This window comes from Temnothorax nylanderi, unplaced genomic scaffold, assembly GCF_030848795.1.
Source record: "Temnothorax nylanderi isolate EJ_2023f unplaced genomic scaffold, tnyl_v1.0 TNYL_tig0002_pilon, whole genome shotgun sequence".
Taxonomy (NCBI): domain Eukaryota; kingdom Metazoa; phylum Arthropoda; class Insecta; order Hymenoptera; family Formicidae; genus Temnothorax; species Temnothorax nylanderi.
In genome coordinates, this window is record NW_027249064.1 from 1287906 (window position 1) to 1312071 (window position 24166).

At 34.1% G+C, this 24166-nt stretch overlaps 1 protein-coding gene across 8 annotated transcripts in view; it reads right to left on the reverse strand.

The window, feature by feature from the left end:
• Positions 1 to 347: 347 nt before the first annotated feature.
• Nmdar2 (NMDA receptor 2) overlaps positions 348 to 24166 on the reverse strand; it is a 197322-nt gene continuing 173503 nt past the window's right edge. For 4 of the 8 annotated variants that reach the window (XM_071698941.1, XM_071698923.1, XM_071698931.1 and 1 more), the window contains 11 exons: positions 17198 to 17345; positions 16152 to 16335; positions 15702 to 15841; positions 14969 to 15081; positions 13994 to 14278; positions 13262 to 13443; positions 12857 to 13092; positions 12166 to 12359; positions 9880 to 9996; positions 8551 to 8652; positions 348 to 7947 (listed from right to left, as the gene is read on the reverse strand). In XM_071698941.1, the coding sequence (XP_071555042.1) occupies positions 7890 to 7947; positions 8551 to 8652; positions 9880 to 9996; positions 12166 to 12359; positions 12857 to 13092; positions 13262 to 13443; positions 13994 to 14278; positions 14969 to 15081; positions 15702 to 15841; positions 16152 to 16335; positions 17198 to 17345 (1759 nt within the window). In that variant the 3' untranslated portion in view covers positions 348 to 7889. Of the gene's footprint in view, positions 7948 to 8550; positions 9997 to 12165; positions 12360 to 12856; positions 13093 to 13261; positions 13444 to 13993; positions 14279 to 14968; positions 15082 to 15701; positions 15842 to 16151; positions 16336 to 17197; positions 17346 to 24166 lie in introns of those variants that run through there. The other 4 variants (XR_011717402.1, XM_071698954.1, XM_071698963.1 and 1 more) reach the window with 4 other exon arrangements.

Consider the following 24166-nt stretch of genomic DNA (forward strand, 5'->3'; position numbering starts at 1 on the left):
AGTTTACATACAAAATACAAAATTGTTTGTATTAAAAGAAACGTTATATTTAGCAGCAATTAAATTTGATATGCATAATTAAATCTTTCTTGATCCTATAAATAATATATTATTAATTATTATGACATATAATAAAAATATTACAAATACTAGAATCTTTTGATACTTGAATCTTTTAATTAAAACTTGAATTTTACATATCGATATTATAAATAAAATAAATAATTTATTCTTAAACGTTTGATCACTTTATATTACTCCTTTTATACTCTTTATATATATTAATAGAGGAGAAAAAAAATATTAAGAGAATGATAACGCTTTACAAAGAAACAGGACCACTAGTATACAAAACAACAATGTTTTATTGGAAACAACATACAATCACGTACCACGTATGTTCCTTATAAGCCCTTTTGACGTTCGCGCGTTCTGCCGAGACGTACACGTTACAAATACAATTGCTCGAAGTTCGCGGAGCAACCCCGTTCGTCCCGTTCGAGTTTCACCCTCGCCCGTTCACTTTCGCCGCGGAACTCATGAACGCCGTCGTTCCATACGGACAGGAGTTTCACTTCGATACGATATACCGTACGGGTTCTTTTGCTTTTGCTCTCTCTTGGGCTAGAAACACGAATACAATATCCTAGACCCCAAGAGAGACAGACGGAAGTAGAGTCGGAAAAAGAGAGGGAGCAGGGACCCTTATTATTGCCGCAAGGGTCTCGATCGCGAGGTTTCATTTCCAAGCCACGCTTGCTATATAAAGGGCTTTGCCTAAAGGGCTAATCCTAAAGGACTTCCTGTTTGCTAATATCCTAGTCCTCGAAGACGGAAAGCGAGGACAAGTGGGGTTTATCGAGCGGAGGAGACTTCCCATTATGTACAAATACACCGACGAGTACGATACACTACACACGAGGTCATATACCTTTGGTATGCACACATACTCAATGCGATACCTCTAATTGTGATGTCACAGCAATCTTTTTTCGGTTGGCACAAAACGGCGTGACCCATCACGCTCGGGTGCGACGCCTTTGGTGATTTCATATCTAATCTAGGGTCTTAGAATTTTTTTACGTTAATGCGCTCTGAGATCGTAGCCGCAACCATTTCGATGCAACAATCGAACATTATGTTCAGCTCGCGGTATAAATAACTGATTTTCTCGTTGATTCGCGCGAGTACACTCTTTGAGAATAATGTGTAAATAAAAATATGCCCAATTCACTTATAATTTAATATATACTATACAAAAATATAACGAACAAAATTTAAGAAAACTTTAGATTAAGAGATGACAAAATTATGTTTTAAAAGAATAATTTAATCACTTATGTGGTTTGATTATCTTTGAAATAAAATAACCTTTGGACCATAAGTCGCTAAAAAGTGGCGTTTTTTATTCGTTGTATTGATCCTCGCGCAATGCAACGTAAGTTCATAATTTTTTTATACGAAAAATATCAGAAAGTGACGTTAATATTTATTTATTATTCTTGTATAACATTACTACATTCTTTAATAAGTTGATTAATTTAATAAGACCTCAATTTTTTCACGAGATGTAGGTATCAAATTTCAGCAAAAAATTTATTCGTTCATAATTTTTTGTAACATCTACGTATTAATATTGTAAATTTTGATCGAACAATTAATCAGAATGACTGATATGATTTTATTTATCACCTACAAACTTCTAGAATTATAAATATTTTATTTAAATATAAAATTTTGGCCGATCAATTTTGACGTGAGAAAATATCTTTGTTTAAATAGTTACCTATAATAAATGGATCGTGATCGAAAGAGTTTCGGCTAGCAATAGAAAGTTTAAAAGGCGAGGGATTTGAGTCCGACAGAGATCTTGAAAGGAAGTCATTCGTCATCTACTCTCGGTTCGAAAAAATTCAGTGTACGTCTAATAGTTACAAGTATGAGGAGTTCGCAGCGACTACCATACTGGAAATTATTAAGGCCGCTATTTCGTGTGTGCGCACAGTGATTTTTTTTCAGGGCTTCGCAACCATTCTGATGATTGACGAATCGTTGTGACAGATTTCATGTTGTTACAAGCATTGTCCTTGTTACCTACATTACAATTGAGTTTCGCAATAATTTGATTTATATAAGCAAGAGAATTAGAAGACTAATTCTTGATTAGCTTTAGTTATGTATATTAAAAGCGCGTATCGTCAAAGAAATTTTACGAACATGAAAATTTGTACAATGTACCGTAATTTCCGTTCAAGTATGATTCAAGTTTAAGTAAATAATTATTAATTAACTAAAGGTTCTCGATATTGAAATTAATGAATAGCAAGCAAAACTGGGCTTTAAGAGTCAAATGTGGTTAGTTGTGCGTGAGTTAACGTTATGTAACATTTAATTAATAATTTAATACAAATTATAAATCGTACGATAGTATAATTTTCAAGATATTCGGATTAGAAATTAAAATTAGGACTAACTGGCAAAGAGAAGTGAAAATTCACTCACTAAACCAAGTTCAAGGAACGTGAGATTGACAAACTGCAGTTTTGGGAAAGACATCGGAGTTTCCGGAAACTTCACTAACCGCGTTTGGCTCTCAAAGCTCAAGTTTAAGTGTAATGACATCGTAACGTGAGCTGAAATTGCAGTAGCGATAACATTGCACTATGGTAAAGAATATTTTTGGAATTATTCCGTATATGAACAAAAATAACGTGTATAGTTCACAAGTAATAAGAATATGAATAACTAAATTAAAGCTTATAGGCAAATTAATTTGGATATTAAATAATCACGCGATCTTTATCTATATATGTTGTAGCGCAAAGTTACTTTCGCTAATGCAATCTAATTTTCGCTTATAGCACTCTCGTTGATTCTTTTATTCGCATAAGATTACAACTCGCAGGAAACAAACTTTTGCGCAGAGGTGTAATTTGCTACACTTATTTTCGTTTATAAAACCTACGAGAGATGGAGTACAAAGGAAACGTCTGACAAATGCAAATTGATTCATATTATCCCGTAGTCGATTTCAATTTCTTTCGCAATTCACACGCTGCATCGCTGCGTCAGTCACCTCGCCGTAGGTAAAAACCAGCTCAAAGTTAGGCAGTGTCTGGAGAACGTCGCTCCACGATCAATAGTGACTGCTTTAACATCACATTCGATATAAAGGCCCACGGCATATATATATTCACATATAAAATTAATTAATTAAGTCGCATCGTCCGCAGCGTTTACACTGCAGTGTTTCAATAGACGCTCAAGTTAATCGCGCTGTGAGCGATATTGAAAGAAGCGACAGGGAACATGTGTTGCAATTCATCCGCAGGATTAATTTTCGCGTACACATCAATTCTCTCCCGCATGTTCCATTAGCGTTTAATGATGATTGATCGATAAATCAAATCGTACGATTATTCCATCCTATTAGTCTTATTAGCTAATTAAGTTAATGGATCGCTAATCGTTGCGTCGACGTAAACAATCGTGCCGCATGATAGTGCACGATAATCCACTTGATTAAGAGGATTATTGTCGACATATTTGAGGAGCTTCCTCACCGCGCAAGTTCGAGCGATACCGCGATAGATTGCGAGTGCGCACACCTTCCAACGGAAAATGACCGAAATGCAGGGGCACTTTGCATTTGTGGAGAACGGTCGCTCGTATGGATTAACATAATCGGGAGGTGCAAGCTTATACGAATGCACGTGCATGCAGCGGGGAGATTTATAACAGCTGAGACGTAAAGCGAAGAGGAATCGCCACGTGTGGAAAGTTCTCCTCGCCTGAGCGAATCGCGCACAAATGCACTCTGAAATCGACAAGGATCGAAAATCCTTGTTATATAAAGCCTTGCACTCCACTCAGACCTAGTAAGAGGATTAGATCCATTCCACACGCCTGTACGAGAGTTTTCAGCATAGGAATGAGACCCCCGCGTGTGAAAAAGATTTCATGTACATAAGGATCTTAACTTTAGAAGTTTAATTATAATCATATGGCATATGTATATAATAGCTTGGAGCTGGCAGTATTGGCATAATCAGCTTTGGAGTATTCAAATATCGCACGTTTTTTCTTTTATTTACGTTTGCAATTTTTATTAAACGTCTCGAACATCCAACGCGTACTTATGTACTGTAATACCCGTTTAGTGTATGTATAAACTCTCTCAGAAATTTAATAAAGTATTTCTATTATTATAAAGTATAAAAAAGTTATTATAAATTATATTTACTTATAAGTGAGAATCTATAACAAAATTAGATAGTTAAAATAATAAAAAAAATATTATTTTAAATAGAATAATTCACACACACGATAAAAAAATTTGATATTTACATATAGAGAGATTTCATGAGAAATAAAAAATTTTCCCTAAAAGTTTAAATTACATATATTTTTCTTACACGTTCAATGGACATACAAATATATCGAAACGTGTAAGATCATCAATTGCGCGAATGTCCGAGCACATAGAAACTCGAGTGACCCTGCCGGCTCCATTATTATCATAATACATTCGAATACGCCATGCCAATACTCTCTGAGGATCATTATCTCGCATTTGACTTAACAACGTAACATTTCCCTTTATCTTTAACAACAACAGTAACAACATGTTTTCTTCTGACAGCAATGTATTTCTTAAAATACTACGCGGATTACGAGGATTTGCGTCCCAACTCGCATCCACGCACGCACATCGCACAATAATTAGTACGGATAGTTAATGATTTTATGGATGGGATTAAGCGCGGAACTGATCGCGAGCATCTCGAGGCCTTTCGTATTTCTTCTTACGAAGTATGCTCTGATTTTTATTTCATTCCGCGTGTATAACTTAACGTGCATTGCAAGTCTGGAAAGCATAATTTCCTAAAGACAGTAAAAATAAACATAAACTTAATAATATTCTTACTCATTACAAATTTTATTGTAAAAAAATATATATATTTGGATTTGTACTTAATATAAATTAAGTGCATATTTTTAAAATTAATGCGTAATAATAAAATTTATATCAGAAAATTTTATAAATTTTATAATTAATGCATGTTTATATGTATGAAATTTATATTTTTAAATCAATATATTTTAATTACCATGTAAATTTTTCTACAAATAATAAAAAATAATGGTAAAATTATCCAATACAATCCAATAAAACAAGGACTATCTTAAGATTTCTTTCAAGTTTTGATATTTTTTATTTAAAAATAAACTACAAATTTAATTCAACAGAATATTTGCTTTATTATAAAGCTCTATTTATCGTAATTATATCTCATTTTAATTTAATAAAAATATCCCATTTCAATTTTTCTTGTAAATTGATGATAATAAATGATTTCTTAAAATATTTTCAATACTTTATCATGATTAATGATATCTTGCACACATAGTTGCGATAGAATATTTTATGTTTCAGTTTTTGATAAGAAATACTGTAGCCTGCAATGCACTTTAAAGTTTATACGAATAAATGCAGTTATATACAGCGACATAAGTCTTAAAATTTTAATCTTAAATCTCGAATCCGATGCGCACGTAAAACTCGAATTCGCTCGAAGGGTTTTGTTCGTTATTTCGAGTTATCATCATCTATTGCGGATTGTCAGGACGTTGTGTCAAAGATTACGACGACATTCCGTCTTTCTTCAAGAATATTATACTTACGCGGTCTACAAAAATGTATAAAATTTACGTATAGTTTTGCAAAATATCTGCGAAACATGTAAGAATAGTAAATTGTTATCGATTAATCGTTTTTCTGCAGATTCGACTTAAATCACAATTTTAGGCATCGCGCGTTTTATTAATACAGACGTAAACATTTATTAGTTTTTCGTTCGTTATCTTTTTGATTCACTGAACTATCATTGTTATCTTATTTTTGTTACTGATTATGTTTATTTGCTTGATATTTTCTTTTTCCTATTTAAAAATAACCTGTCCTGACACTCCACGATAGGTACGCGCGCATTATGGTTCGATTTTTATTTCATATTTATATATGTCACTTCTTGTTTTTGAGCATATTACGTCTTCAAATAGGTTCATTTTTTTAGAATATTTCATTGTGTATGTAACCATATTAAATATATATATATATGTCATACTATATATATATATATATATATATATATATATTATTTTTTATAGTTATGCGGACTCATTAACACTAATTTTATTCGACATACAGGCTTAGATATCATATAAGTATTTCGTATGGTACACATTAACATTTTCCATCAAGATATCGATTAGGTTTCTCAGTTTTTGAATCTTTTCGTATCGTTCGCATCGACGTATTACCATATGACACTTATTTGAAAACTGGCACGAGTTCGTACAAAGTTGAATGTCCTTTTTAAAAGATTTAGGAATTTCATAACTATCTATTGCATTGTTGGTGCCTGAATAAATATGTGCCTTTTCCTCCGTGACCTTGGTTCCAGCTGTCAGTAATAATTGAAATTTTTCCAATTGTCTTTCTTGCACTGGCGACGACGCCTCTAAATAATTATATTTTAATATATAAAACATAAATGTATTAAAATGAAAAGACGACAAGGCAAAAAATGAGACGAGTTAAAGTAGGGGTAAGATATATGTACTGATGGTACATGCTTAAAAAATAAAAATATATGTATGTTGTATATATTTCTGTATACATACATAATACAATATACAAAAATGTAATAAGTCTTTATAAAAATAATGTAACTGTTCTTTTCCATAAATAATATAGTATGGATTAAAATTATAAATTATAAATGGAACATATTATAAAAATTAGATTGAAAATCTATATTAAAATATAGATTCAAGTTTTTTTTTATAAAAGGCAAATTATACTCTTAAAAAATTGCAGTAAAATAAGTAAATAAAGTATCGAGATAAATATCAAATAGAAATGCAAAGTTAATAAAAAATTAGGATTAAAATAAACAAAAATGCATCATGGACAAAGTGATGTTCTAATTGTTTCTGCAAAAATTCTACTAATAAATATCTTCATAGAAATTTCTACTACTGATTAATTTGTAATTATAAAAATATGAGTATTTAATAAAAAAAATTATACATTTAATGGAAACTAGTTGTTTCAATGAGATAGTCGCATCTCAAAGTATTCTAAAAAAATTAAAAGTTTTATTTTGTTCTTATCAAATTACTAACCATATTTCAGAACGCCTAATAGATCATCTAGTGCATCACGAGCCGTGTCCAGACGATTTTAGGCACAGGTTTGAAATTTTGAAACGAATCTTTGCATGTGCACACAACTACGTGAGCGCGAAGCAGTTAGCTTCGATGACATGCCTTGTCGATCGTGTTGTTAAAAATAAATCCCTCGCAGATCAAAATCCGGCTCAATTATCGAGTGCTCGTCCGACCATCACCGAAGATTCAGTAATTTTCTGAGACATTTCCTCGCAACGATCACTATTGTTGTGTGAATGCAACTGCCACGCAAGTCCTTCTGATATTTCAAAGGACACAAAGGATGCATTTCTCAGGAGCGTAACACAAGTGTCAACAACAAATGCACTTCCTCGAGTCACAAAATATCCCCGAGTGATGTCTTCTTGGTCACTATAGTTGATTCTCGATCATTGATAGGCACTGACGACGTTCCTCCTCTCGTTGTTTCACCGCGCGCGCGACGACAGTTTCTGAGGATCGATATCAGCGGATCAGCGTCTTTGTCCGAACGAAAAATTGATGTGGGTGGGGCTCGTTGTTCGAGGCAGGAGCAACAGGACACGATTTTTGTTTAAATCGCATCGTTTCTGGAGTCTTCAAAGGGCCCCTCAGTCGGTCCCATACGCTTCCATCGTGGCGCGATTGGGCGACTGAAGCCGATCCTCTTACGATCACAGAACTGTCTCCATTTCGGCGATTTCCGTCCTGGTCGCATCATCATCCGGAATCCTATGACAAACAACCGCTTATTTTCATAAAATTCGAGGCATTTCCGAATGGCATAAATAAGTAATTGCGCAATGCAATATTGGCAAGATAAAACTTCAAGAAAATAAACAGCTCTGATGCGAAATTTGTATAAAGGACGAAAATCATTGTGCTTAGAATTTGCTACATTAATATAATATACTACTTACATATAAATACAGGTCACTTTGTTACCAGGAAATAAATAAAAATCGAATACGTCCAACAATTACAATTACATACATTTAAATACAAAAATACGCGAAGTTTGATAGATTTTGTGTCACTATGTAACGCATCATTTATTTAAATAAAATTAATGGTAAATCATACGCTTTCAATGCATATATGATAAATGTATAACGATTGGAAGGTACGGTTAAAAAATTTTATTTTGTAAAACTTTTAATATTTCTGTAAAATTTATTTTATAAAATTTTTAATAGTATATTTTATTTATAAATATTGTTGTATATATAAAATTTATTTCGTAAAATTTTTAATAGTACGTTTTATGATGAGTAATATCGCATTTTAGTAATCGGTCTTTTCGATCCACAACGCCGCATAAATCCTGGTCTTTACCTGTAAATCTCCGTGGGCAAGAACGTCTCGGCGTATTCTGTACTGACCACATGGTTTCTACTCATATCCCTCGGACGGGCAACCTCGACGGCATCGATGTACCTGAATATAAACGATCGGGGATTATGTCATCGCCATCGTAACACCGCGAAAGTTGCCTCCTACACGTATAAAGTAAACTTTATCATGCTCTCCGTCTTCCTCGTCTTCGCCCCGGTCACGGCACTTTCTCAACATTTCCACACCCCGATTTAATTTTCATCCCGCGTCATTGTCTCGTCGTCGCCGTCGGACATTATAGGTAATTAATCGATTAACCGCCACAAACCACCACAGGTAATTACCTATAATGCGCACACTGTTGGCACCGACACGCCCAAGTTATCTAACTATTTTCCTCCTGGAAACTCGCATGCCATGCTCTCGAGCACATTAAAGTAAAAAAAAAAAGAAAAGAACAAGTCCGTGATAATAAGAACTACACGAAAGTGTAATGAGCGAGAGATACTTGATGCGTAACTTATGCAAGACGATCTACCAATCTACAGAGAAGCGAAAAGCGGACTAATACCTAATCTCTACATCCCTGTTATTCTACCGATTGGTCTCTCTAATTGTAAGCGAAGCGCCCGCCGTCGTCGATCCGCGTGACGCTCGGCGTCTCTTTGTGTCTCTTCTTTCGCCGCACACATTCTCTTTTCTTCATTATTATAGATAAAGTGATGTCAAGGGGAACGGAGGTCGCGCGAGTTTACGAAACAACGGAGCCTCGCGGGATCGCGCGAGTCGTGGCAAAATTTTCATCGATCGGTGGAACGATCTTTTGCTACACCATGTGAGACCGATTGCAGTGACGTAGGAACGTTTGCTATAAATTCCGAAGTGTGAGTGCCAATTGTGTCGTGGGATCGGAGTGTAATTATGTAAAAAGGATTTCAATGGTTTGACGTTCAGGGAGAAGAGGGCTTCGCGAGAGGGTTTTGCCATAGCTCTCTATAGAGCAATTCATTAGCGTCACGATTATGTCCCGCGCTGCAGAATAGGTCCCGATTAATTTTAAAAAAAGATAGGCAATTGATGGTAACTATTGAACAGAGTATATTGAATGTTTCGTATGGGTTGTGTTAAATGTCGTTGTGTTGTTATAATATGGCAAAGACATAAAATCAATCAGAGTAGCATCGCTAACAGGACTTTCTTTTCCAAGCAATTATGACAAATTAAATTATTACAACAGAGAGAGAATTTTATTGGAGCTTCAACGAAAAGAATATTTTAGTTCCTGCGTCACTGAACGTTCTTACGTGTAGTTTGGCATTGCGGACTTACGAATCAAAGTATGGCGGTAGCGGATGCGGAGCTTCCATCGCCATGGGCTCCGGTGGTGTATGGCGGTCCGAATTTTGGAAGCACCCTCGCCACCAGCCGAGATTTCCGGATTTCCTCCTTTAAAAAAGCCGACGTGGATATGTGCCAGGCTTCCTTCTCACGTCGTCGAACGACCAATTATCGCTTAACATGACCCAAATAAACCATTTCCCGTTCGAAACGACACCCCCGGGGCACCCCATGTATACTCCACTCTCGTGGAAAGTTTTTTTTTCTTTTATTGTCAAACATGACGATGGATTCGCTTCTCAACGAAACAAAAACAGGTTTTCCGATTATCTACGCAGTGAGCGTGTGATACCGCAGACGGACAATAGAGAAGAAATCAAGTGCGCGTGCTAATAATCGATAGGATATTAACGTACGTATGTAAGCATAAATGTGTACACAATATACATGTTACCGAAACTAAATAAAAGTGGCAAAGCGAGCGTTTTCAATTGAATATATCTAAATAAATTCCCCGTTATTATATTTTTTCTCACAAAAAATGCAAATTTAATCTCGCAATGTTTGAAGTAAATATAAAATGTTTATATATACATATAAATACAATTTATTAAAATATTTCACTGATAACATAACTATTTAAGAATTTATTTTCCAAGAAATATACTTAAATTAAAATTTCTTGAAGTGCCAAAGGAAAAAGAAACTATATTAACATGTCCATTAATAATAAATGCTATTTAATATTGCATTTAATTTATGCAATTTTAATGTAAGGCAGCAATCGAAAAAAGATCCTGTCAGCAATAAAGAGAGAACGCGAAGAAAAGAAGAAAACGTGATAAAATCTCTAAGCGCGATATTAAAAGACGTCGACGTGATTTGATGTCTCATCGAAAACGCACGTTTCGCCCCATTATAAATAGATGCATGCTGTGCAAACAAGATTCCAAGTGACGTTAGAAAATAGGTTACTACTTAAGCTCGGCCCGCAAAATTCGTCTTAAGGGATATACGGGCTTCAACGTTGTTACTTGTACAACAATGATTTCCGCAGTAATTAAACTTTAACGCAGAAATTTGCATGGAGAACCGAGCATAAGTTTGTTCAAGATATTAGAACAAAGACAGAGGTAGAATATATAACTGTGCAACTGCATGCGTAGACTTTTATCACGGGTCCACTTCCGCTTTGCGAAGTAATTTCCGGAAGAGAGTGGAAAGCGAAGAGTGTGGAAAGATGAAGAGACTCAAAAGAAAGCTTTCTAGAACAAAGGTTTCCCGTTTCGGGGATAGAAAACAAGCGACAGCACTCTGCGAAAAGTATCGTTCGTGAAAGCATAAATCGTAATCTAGAGAAAAATCAATGCGTAATTTTAGTCGGCGGTTTGAACGTCTCGTTTTCTGCAGCGGAAATATTTAAATTGGTAAATTAATCTTTCAATGTCGACACTAAACTCAATTTCATACCGTATTAATTATTGCTGAGTAAAATGTTTTGATATAATTGTCAAGGAAGAAAATACCCCTCACAAATAATTCTTATTTCTTTAACCCCTTTAAATTGTTTTTATGAGCATTATATTCTTATTTGAGATGTATAACAGTATTTATAATATCCTTAAATATACACTAAAAAACCAATCGCGTTTAAAATGTAAATAAATTTAATTTTTCTTGTGCATATTTGCGCTGAAATTGGATAGAAAGTTATTGCGGCTAGATATTAAACAATATTGATTCACTTTTATTTTTATGCTTAAAAAACACCATATTTTTTTATCGTTCAGTATCAAGAAATTGCAATATCAATAACTCGTATATAATATTAGATTTTCATTTTTTCATCATATATAACCGTGACGTTTCAATTCAGAGAAAATTCCGGCATTAAAAGATTAATCATATCAGACAATACCCCTCATTTGTCATGCAGACTTCTGACCCAAATATCAAAGCGATTTATTCTCAAAACTCTTTGCGAACTCTTCCTATTTTAGTAGAGAAAGAAATAAAATCAGTCGAACGGAAAACTGTTATGAACGAATTGCTCACGAGGGAATGACGCTTCATCGGATATTAAGCGACCGAGTTCGAAGATAATCGAATAGCATGACTGATCATTGGGAAGGGCAAGCCTCTGTCTTCGCAAACCGTGCGATTCAAACTTGATCAATTCAGCTCTTCGCTCGATCGCATTGCAAATACCCGGTGCAGTCGAGTACTTTCGTAGCTTAATACGGAATTAAACGGTATTAGGAGAAAAGCGGAGCGTACTTGGTCTGGGTGGGCTTTATTCCGTGGGCCTCGAGATCCTTCTCAAGCTGCCGTATCCTGATCTTGGCCATGTCGAGCTCGTGCTTGACCTTCCACAAGTGGGTGTCGCAGATCGGATCCTTGCATCTGTGATGCCTCAAGATATCCTGCGCCTCGTACACTGCACCACGGAAGGTCAGGGACTTCCCTACGCTCTTTAAATAAGACATTTTGCATATTATTATCCTCTTCAAGTTTTCATTCCAATACTAATCTTCCGGAGTATATGGAAATCGATATTATCGAATAAGATAAAAATATATATGTATATAAATTTGCAGATATATTTGTAAAGAATTTTAGGAATATTTCTGTAATATTTATATTAAAATGTTGTTACATGTGGAATTTTATCCTTTTATCAATTATTGCCAATACGTTTCAAACATTTATTTTGTATTATATTTAATTGTTATTAAATTCTAGTAGATTGTTATTAATTAAATTATTTTGCTCAAAAGCTATACAATTTCTATCATTATTAAAAAACAGGCAGTTTAGATTATTGGTTACATATTTTTGAAAAAATATTATTAACATTTAAACATTTGTCACCAGCTGTAGGTAGTTTTGAAGCTAAGAATGACCTAGTTCCAGAAATAGCACAGGAAATAAACGAGATTCTTGCGATATTAAAATCCGCGATGCTTACTAGGCTAAAAATAGCACATGTGCCACCGTCGTCGCTTTTCGCCAGGTGCTGCCTGATGTATTTAAAATATAAATGTTCCAGAAGTAAAAGGACTGCCGCCAAAAGAATTCCCATCATCAGTAAGAGAAATGCGCTTAAGAATTGCTCCAAAGCGAGCGGATCACTGCTCTTTTGTACTTCTCTCCCGGGCTTACACGTCCCGGTCATCCAGTATCTTCTCAATCGCTCTAGATCTCCTAGAATTGATAGAATGACGTAGAAATCGATCCGTCGAGTAAAATTTACATATATCCATATATTTTACAGACACACACACACACACACAGAGAGAGAGAGAGAGAGAGAGGAAGAACTTTTAGATATAAAAATATTTTACGCTTAAAAAGATTTGGAGCATAAAAGTACCGTTATCCCTATAGTCCAACAGCCGTTTGTTGAACATTTGTAAGTATTTTGAGTTCCTGGAGAACGCCAGACCATATCCCGTCATGGCGTACCATGACCCGACTGTTAGCAGTCGACAGTCCTCGTTCTGGGCGACCGAATAGTCCAAGACCGTGCCGTCGTAAATGAACGCATCCAGATCTCTATATACAGAAGTTATAACAGAATATTCTATACCTCAGTATATCCCCGTAAGAATACTTTAAATCGGCATTACGACGAAGCCAGTGTCAAGGGACTTTTTTAAATTTATATACATAATATTATAGAATTAGATGTAAAGGATCCCCCACTTTAGAGATGATAAATTCCTATTCCTTTAATCAATTTCAATCCGATGTATTTGTTTATGCAAAATACTACGTTGGAATGTAACACAAACATATAAATGAATCAAGTAAAATGTTTTATTTCAGTTATTAAAATTTTCTTCAATTTTTATACAAAATATGTGCGCTAAACAAAAACATACAAGCCCAAAAATGTATTTTTTAAATAAATATCTGCACACGAATCGTTTACATAAAAGAGAAATTTTTTTATCAGAATATAAATTTGCTATGCTACCTACTGTGTTATTTTTAAATAATTGTTTCATTTCTTGCTTCGATTTTTCTTTCTATTTCTCAGATACAATTTTTAATTGTATAACATAAATGTTGACAAATAAAGTTATATCACAAGATTGCTTACCCACTGATGACAGCTTCGACCCCATCTGAAACACTGCTTTTGTTGAAAGCCCTCATGTAAGAGTGCATCTCCTTGAAGTACTTTGCCAGCGTACTGTCTGTGTGACTCCACGGTACCGTGCCGAATTTAAACATGGGTTTGTGGGAAAAGGGCTTAGCGAGCCTATAATCGTCCACACCGCTGAACTCGTGAAATTCTTCCCGCGTGATCATGAAGGCAGCCAGATTGGCAGTGTAAATGGCGAGGAAGACCACGGCAAATAATGCCCAGACGTTTGTCATAAATCTATGTAGATAGTATATTGACATTTAGCATTAACAATTTTTACAAATTATGTTCTTCAAGTCAGGCATGTATGTTATAAATGTTTAAATCTAGATATTTCGCAATGTTTATGAGAATTAATAAACGCATTGCTTAGTCGACAAGATAATTGTTTGTTAATTAATGTTTTAATATTAATTTAATTAGTGTCTTTATGTAGGAATTCTCCAGTTACATTATATGCATGTTATCAGTTTCAACAGTGAAATAAATATTCAAAATTAATGTTTGCAATTTGTTTCCGAAGCATATTATTTAATTTTAACAAGCTTCTATCTTTAATCTCCTTTTAACCTCATAACTATGATATATTTGCCTCAAAATATTATTTTACTCAAATCAAATTTAATTAATTAAATTAATTTGACTCACAAAATTCGAGCTGCATCAGCATACTGCATAATTTACATCGAATTATTTTGGATTCGAGTCAATATGATTGACGATTCATAAGTAGTCGTAGTAATTTACATTTTAGAACGGTTGTCGCAAGCAAATGTTTGCCCGGGAACATTTATGCGCAGCGACCGATCTCGAATGGTTAAGCGAAGAGGCGGAAGACTAATTTGTCGCTCGAGTTCTATCTCGCGTCGGTAATTAAAATTCGTCGGGAGAACGACGTTCCTGGGGAAAGGGATCCTTTTCACTGACCTGGCTGTAAATCCTCTGGGAGAGTCGATATGGACGGCAGCCTGAAATAATACGGCCCAAACCAGCCAGTACGTGCGACAGAACGAAAATCGATGGTTTGTCGATGGATTCTTCTGCAGAAGGGGAAAAATCGATAACGCATTAACATTTACAAAATTTAACGTGTAATAATAACATTAACACGAACAAAACTTTAAACTGTTCATATGCACGTTAGAAGAAAATTAGCATATCGTTATCTCGCTTCTTCCAATTAAAAATATAATTTGACGATTATGATTATTAGAACATCTTTTATATTAGAACACATGTTTAGACAATATCACTAGTTTATGTAAGAACATATTGACTTTTATGAAATTGTGCAACATACATGCAAAACAAATAATCATACATAACACGTTGAAAAAAAAATCACGTATTATATAATTCTATAGGAAATATCACACACTGTCTGTGTAATGATAATAAATACACATAAATGAATAGATTCCTGGAAAAAAATTTTTGTTAATTATATAAAATTGTATGAAACAACTGCAAATTAGAAGTCGGTATAACATTATTCTAGAAACATATGCTTTCTATTTTTCTACTGACAAACACCGAAGGATGCATTGGAATTAATTATAGTAACTATTCTAATTGTGACATTTGTGCATTGAGAGGTAAAAGTGCGAACGAGGTGGAAACATATATACACATAGTTAATAAAAAGCGAAATAAAAAATACCAGTTTTTGCTCAGCGCCTGAAGGGTTTACCTTCATGTCGAAACCAGAGGGTGATGCCCATTCAAATAGTAGTATCATTACCGTCGCAGCGTGTATAGCAACAATGCCCACTAGCATCCACGAAGCCGTGTCGAATGGTTCTGAAAATTGCATTGTTAGATGCTAAACTGAATTTCGTTTCAGCATTACCGCGACATTCGCCGCGTATTTTCGTGCGGTAACGATTCGTACGAAATTACTGCTTTTGTAAATATTCCCTTAATTTATGTAGCAATATTAATGTTTCGAAATAATATTACTATTTGCCTCCGCAAATATTTTACTCAATTTATGTAACATTGTTTATTCATAATAAAGATAGGATGTATTTTTTAGACATATATTGCCGATTTGCAAACATGTTATTATAAGTATCGTTTGTGGAGCAGTTTCTATAAATACAATTCTCACCTAAAAATGCAGTGGGCGATATTATGCCTGTTCTTTTCGCTACAATAATGGCGATACCAGTTTCCATATAAGGTACAGTGAAATCGACCACCGCTTCTCTTTCCGAGTTGATCATCAACGAAGTCATCACCATGTCAGTCTTCCGGTTGACCAAATCGGCTATAAGCCCGTTCCACTTCCCATTCTGCGTATAATAGTTGATAAATCGTGACGTTTGTTAAATTTGCGAGAAAGTCGATTGCCGAAATTGTTTTTATCGAAAGAAACAGAACATAAATAAATAAACATAAGTTAATTTTATTTAATATTTGTAGATTTAAATGTAAAAATATATTATTCTATAAAACGGAATAAAACACTGAGAATTTTGCATGCTATGCAAGATTTAAACGGGTATTTTTTTCTTATTATTTTCAGTGCCAATGATCGTAATTTAATACAGTCTCGCGAGAGAGAAACGCGAAATGATGATGATGCGATAACGTGATTAGGACGCACGATAAATGGAAAATTATTTGTTTTTGGGCCATTCAAGCTGTCGTTGAAGCGTAAATATCGTTGCATCGATGGAAGCAACTTTTGTGCAGCGGAAATTAAACGCGTCGGAAGCTCATTCATGCGTACATTTCGTAATAATAGTCATCAATGGCTGGGTCAATACACGTGCTTGCAGAGAATTATTATCGTCAGATAATTGGGCTTTCAAATTACACAGTACTAAATCTATAGGGTTGCAATAGTGTGAAGCGCAATTCCTTTCTCTATTTTTTTTTATATTCAAAAAATTTATCAGATATGTAAAGATAGAGATGTAGAAAGCTATCAGTCATGCCCAAAGCCGCATTACATTTTTCTTGCTTGGTGTTAGTCGCCTGCCGTAGACATGAAAGGACAGAAATTTTAACCGTTCCAAAAGAAGAAACGAGCGCACCGTTTGCGGATGCGGTAAATGCTACGCGGGAATTTTCTCGTTGCATTGCAAGACACATTTATCTTCCGTGCGACGTAAGTAAGCAGCACCTTTCATGAATTTTGCTCGAGCTTACCTCCAAAGTACCCCACTTGCCGTCCTCCACTCTTACGAGCTCGTAAGTGAAACCAATTTCCTCGGAAAATTTCTGCAGCAGATCGATGCAAAATCCGCTGCAACACTGAAAAAGGCTTTCATTCTTCTGCGCCGATTGAAAATCCATTCTGGAACGTAAAACGAGAGCTCGTGAACGGCAATATCTGTATCTGATATGGAAAATGGCGTGTATTTTATATTCGCACGTACAACTTCTCGGAAGGGAATATAATAAATAGTAAAGGACTCCTTAAGTCTTAAGAGAGATTTTTTACATTATCGCATACACAACTTCAGTGCATATAATTTATTGCAACACGTTAAAAAAATGTATAATTTCTTCTAAGAATTACAAAAATAAGTAAGAAAATATAATTTGTTCCTAAAAGATATTCTTGACAAATGTCTGAACAAAACAGAATTAAAATATTAATTTATAAAATTATATATTATATATTGTAAATAAGAATTTTTACAACATAGAATCTATGCTTGTAACAAAATAAAGACGTAAAAGTTAAAGAGAAAATTAAGAAACCGCATAAGTCGAGTTATATCATTTTTGCGAGCAATTTAGAAGAAAATAAATTAGAAGAAATTATATACATCAAAGTCTGATATTTTAAACTATTTTAAAACAACATTTTGCTCATCAGAGAATTTCGATTACATTATTCGCATAATAGACAAAATTCATTTTATATATATATATATATATATATATATATATATATGTGGTAAACTTTTATATAAAAAATAAGATATAATCTATTCAATAAAACTTCAGTCCCCTTCTTAAAGAAATGAGACACTTTGAAAAGTTTTCCATTTAAGCGTCCTGATTTTTCGCTTCAAGAATTTTGGATCGTTCTTTAAACGATCTTGAGTCATTCTTTATCCCAGTGTAAGCAAGGTGCAATTAAATTCACCGCAGCTGTGCCATTCGGGTCAGATGTCGTTGAAGCAAGAACTGACAGCCATTGTTAGCTGCCTTTTGAGAAAATCGCCCCTCAGAATGAAGCCTTTTCATGCATCTGACATATACAACTAACAAGATTTACTCTGAGAGTAACATTAAATTCTTTTGTGCACAATAGTCTAAGTCGTGATTAATGCTGATACACTAAGAGCGCAATATTATTAAGATAAACAAAGTATAAAGGGTGTAAAAATAGAAAGCGGAAGAAAATCATATTAAAGGTAAATGGATTTCGGTGGTTTCTTAAGCCAAAAAAAGATTAAATATTTGAAGTAGGTCTAGTTTTAATAATTCTATAACATGTTCATTTTCCTTAAAAAATATTAGCAATTCCTAAATTTAAAAAAAGGAAGAGGAAAATAATATATTATTAGAAAATATAATAATAATAGATTAAGAAAATACTAGCAGTAAAAGAATTTAAAATAAAATTATTACAGTCACGAAAATTCCATTGTATTAGGAAACAGTTTGATAAAATATATCAATTATCCTTACAATTTGAAATATAATATAATTTTCATAATAAATAAACATCAGTTTTATTGCATTTATTGATATAACAGTATCAACGATAAAACGGAATTGTATCAAACTATGTCAATTATATAAACTAAAGTTATATAAACTAAACTATATAACGGATTTTAAAGAGCCGCATAATAAATTTTTCTCTGTTATAAAAATCGATCGTAAAGATTTATACAGGCCGTGCGTATATGTAACCCTTCTCAAATTATAATTGAATTGTCTGATGTAGAAATTTTACACACTGTTTGCAGGATATTAAACATCGATTGATATTGTTTCTCTTCCTGAGTGTTTGAAAAACATAAACAAATTTTAATTTAATACGGAAAATTCATATAGGTTTGATTGCAATATGAATTAAACACGTTTTGAAACAAGTATATACATTAACCATGTGTATCGATCCCCCGGTAGTAAATTACTTAAATTGGCGGTAGCGAGTAATAATTGTTTCAAACAATTGTTCCAATGCAGTTTATTTGCGGCCGAATGAATGTGGCCGATTCCATCGAAGCGTTACTTCAAATTGCCGATTAAAAGTTTGCCGACATCGCTTTACAGACGCCGTGCTCCATTTAGCGTGGCGGCCGGTGCAGAACAAATGTTTTTTTTTTTCATTTTTATTGTTGTAGTGAAATATTGGAGATTAAATTTTAAAATATGAGATATTTAAACAGTATAAATTTATCAATGAAGGTAATAGAAGATAATACAAATCTGTTAAGAAATTTCATTAAAATTTAGAAAAGGGTACACGTATATTTAAATTACGCTCGTAACAAATTCTCACAAACATTTTTCGCAAATAAATTAAAATGTTAGCAATGATTTTTCTTTTCCAATTATTTTATTTTCAGTCTTGACGTATTCAATACGTCATACAATAATGATCAATAATTGATCGATAACAATGTATTTTTCAAAAACAAGGCGTTATCAGGAAAAAATACATGGAAAAGAGAAATAAAATCTGAAAATATGTGATATGGATGTAGATATAAGTTTCTATAACGGTATATTCAGCGAACTTTTGCATTGTTTACGGTGTCGATTACGGCATTTTCGTCGACGCGTTGACATGTATGTGACGCATGAAAATATCGAATTCCAATGCCCACACGTGAATAAAATTCGGTATTGTACGCTATCCCATCCTTTCTTTCGTATCATGTTCCCGAGTTTCAGGAATGCGTGCAACACTATATGTTTGTGTGCTTTAATAACATTTTCATGTAATTAAACTTCCCTCGAAAACAAATTTGTCTAGATAAAAAAGGTAATCACTACGTCAATCAGAACTCTGTCTTCTCATAATATAACGTAATAAGATATGTCATATTATCTCTATGTATTTTCATATAACATCTGAAAATACATCTACAATTGTATTTAGCCACTATACGAACATATATTAATCTTACCAAAGTTTGCACCCCTTTTGTTTCAAGTGAAAATATTTGTCAAGCGAAAGAGAGCATAAAGACGAAGCCGCACGGGCAGTAAAATAGAGGGAGGGCAAATATGTCTCGCGACGCGACAGGACGTGAAGTCCCAATGGAAGCATATGCCGGAATTGGCGGTGATAAAATCGAATACGTATTCGTGGGCCAGCTTGGCGACGATGCTTAGAAAAGTACCATAGTGGAGGGCCACCACCATAAAACGCCCCGCACTGACATTTATTGCCACTCTCTTCGCAGTGGCACGCGGCAGCGTAAAAGATGCTCACAATTTCGAGGCAGTGCGCAGCCGGCTACTACTGTTGCCGCTGAGAAAAATGTAGTTTCGCATTAAAAGTGAGAAGTTCACGCCCGTAATACCCGCAACTTTTCAGTTTCTGTCGCGTAATGCATCGGATAAGAAGCGGGAACTTTGATGTTACTCTTCGGAGCCGACATTTTCACGAGACTTTGCGACATTGCCCGCGATGTGACGGACGTTACACCTCTTCTGCGCTAGTTTATTATACGTAACGGACCTCGGTAAATTAATTTTATGCGATATATTACTTACTACTGAGAAGATTATTTTTCTTATATTTATGATGTTATTAAGTAGATAATTAGTTTAAAGCTTGAATCATATTGCCTCCCATGAAATATTATATTTCCTCTATTAAAAAAAATGCTGTCAAAAATTAACATTCTTTGACTAATGTGAAACATATCATACATACTTGTAATAATAATTACACTTGTCAATAAATTACCACGAGGCACTTAGCTGATTCGCTTTTACACTTACAACTTTAAGGACGTTCTCCGGTCCTTATACTAGAGAAAATCGATTTTCTTAGGATTTTCTTGAAACTGTGAATATACGTTAATTTAGGTGTGCTTTATGCGTGGTATAAATTTCAGTACCTCTTCCGGTATAAAAAATAAAGATACTGAGCCTCAAAGTTTCAAAAAAAAAATTTAAATTTAATTTTTTTTAGTTTTGGCATTTTTTCCTTATAGAACTCGACGAGAGGAGCAACTTTGGTCCTCTTGGCCAACCTCGTATCTCTTACCGTTTGGCCTGCAAAACCTTTTCATTAGTAAAAGTTGAAACTTTGAGGCTCAGTATCTTTATTTTTTATACCGGAAGAGGTACTGAAATTTATACCACGCATAAAGCACACCTAAATTAACGTATATTCACAGTTTCAAGAAAATCCTAAGAAAATCGATTTTCTCTAGTATAAGGACCGGAGAACGTCCTTAAATTAGATATAGTACGCGAATATATAGATTGTTCATATATAAAAACATCCAAAATTATGCATGCCGAGACTATGGCGGTTCTGCTGTCATGAACTATTTCCGAGTTCCTAAAACCAGGATCGATAAAGCTGTTCGTAACAAACTTTCCTATTGTTTTGATGTTAAACAGTGACGTTAACGTAACTGCTGTAAAAGACATGTATGGCTAATAATTTATGAAAACGTTATATAATTCGCATACTATTGCATACTAAATATAGATGTATCTCTTCATTAGGATAACGATGAAGCTATACGCCTCTAGGGAACGGAAATAAGCTTCCTTCTCTGAAGTAAGGTTGTTGGAAATTGTAATATTATGGTAACTTTGAAATTTCATATACATATAGGAGCTGTCGCTGCTAGCCTGGATAACATCTCCGAGATTAAACACTCGGACATCTCTGCGTTTAACATGGTGCAACAAGTAAATTTGCGCATTGCGACGCTCAAAATTCTTGACGAAATAATGTAAGTTTACATAAAATTTTTAATAATAATTTAATTTATTATTATTATGTAAAAGCTAAGGAAGTTAGCTAGAAAATTCAGATATGTTAAATTTAGTATAATATTTTTATTTTTACTTCTTCATTGATTCTCTCTTATGTCAAATATATCTCAATTGCTTCAAAGTGAATTGGAGATTTATTTTTAAATTAATGTAAGAATAATACTACTTACATGCAACTTATATTGCATATTTAAATTGCATATTGCATCTTATATGCAATTTTATCAAAATTAAAAATATAATATACAGAAGAAATTTTCTTATGTATCTCGGAATTTTATTATATAAACATTATAAGCAAAAACTCATATCTTTCTTAAAACGTTTTCTTATCTCTCAAAAAATATTAATTTTATAGGAAACAATCTATCGTATTTCACGATAAAATTCATTTACTTATATCGAATAAAGATCGCGTGAAGAAAAAATATTTTCTCCGAGTCTGTATGTGCTTCTGAAATTAATTATCAACAAATTTTGTAATCTGTTCTTCATATCGTCGTTTAATCTGCGTATACTATACTTTTTACATCGTGTTCATAATATTTCTTCTATATATTATTATCATCGTCAACAATGAAACAGTCGACTCTACAAGTCAATTTTACAAAAAACTGAATTGTCTAACTGCAAAAATAAATGCATACCATCGATTTACACGACGAGTGACGCACAATAAGACTCTTTCCGCCACTCGGCAATAATGGAGTGCACTCAAAGTCACAGACACGTTTATCTGACAGTAACGCACGTCTACCACTGCGAGCGGGTAATGTAGAGTAAAACTGGTACGTGTGCATTATATAAAACGACATTAATCGCGAACTTCATTTGCGTAATTTTAGTCAGCAGGCGGGCGATGCCTGAGGTTGATATTCCCAGAGGCATGGCACATGTGGGAATGTGCCATCAGCTAATTCATGTAAATTCTCTTCCCCGTTCCTCATATAGCGCGGAAACGATTTTATATTGCCTTGGATATACCCATATATTCGGTGCACTGAATGCCACGACCGCAATTGCCGCAAAAATGCACTTTAAATCCGTATCGTGGATCGATCCAACGACAGTGATTTGTCACAACAGACAGTCGGTTATCGCAGACCCGTTTCGCCGCATATCAGAAACATGAAAAATGAACGGCGGCTCTTTGCGCAATGTATTATGACTGCTTGACGCTTGACAAATAAATCGTTTCTGGAAGATTAAGTGGCCGGTATTACCGTGATATGTACGTTCCTGCTATTAACTTTTTGATCAAAATCCATTTTTGCTTCGGTAAATCATGTTTCATAACGTTATCCTTGTCCTTGTTTGCTTGTAATACTTAGATTATTTTTTGAGTTGATAATAATATTTAATAGTTTAATTTAATAAAAGTAATTAAAAGAAATAAATTAATTTTATTCTGTTTAGTTTCTTTGACTTTGAAAATAAAAGAGATGTTTATACTATATATTTAATAAAAGATTAATAATATATTTTAGGCATGTATCTACATGTTTCCTAATAGCAATAGTAAAGATTCATGACATAAATCTTATACATTTAATATAAATTTAAAAAATTAGATACTTTCTGATTTTATATAAAAATTTAATTCTTCTGGAAAAAGGATAATTAACTTCGCCCTCTTTCGAACATATTTTCTCAGCAGCCTTGCGTTAAAAATCTCATTGAATTACTCGGCGGTCTGTCAAGCGTGTTACTACTTTACGAAAAGTAGATTCTTTCCTCGTCCACGAAAGTAGAAGGTCGAACTACAAAGGGCGGTTGAACTACAAAGAGGGGTCTCCACCTTCAATAAGTGTTACACGAGAGTTCTGTTGAGAGGGGCTGCTTTTCGTATCGACACAACGCTCTTACGGCATCCGAGTCTTTATAAGGCCATCCGTTTTCGAAACACGTTCACGCGTGGCCTTCTCATTTCGCAGATATTAGCGTGTAAAATAGAAATTGTCAAAGGTATCTGAGCTGTCTCGAATTACTACCTTCGTCTTACGCCACATGTGCGTTTATCATTATCGATTCGCATTCCTGAATTATCGGGAAACGTTATATTGGCTGAATTAAGGAAGCTTCGGTTGTGGACTAACGAGATATTCGATACCCGCGCATATCGATGCGTCAAAGGATACGAATACTTGTGGATATTATGCGATAGAATAATGTATACACGTA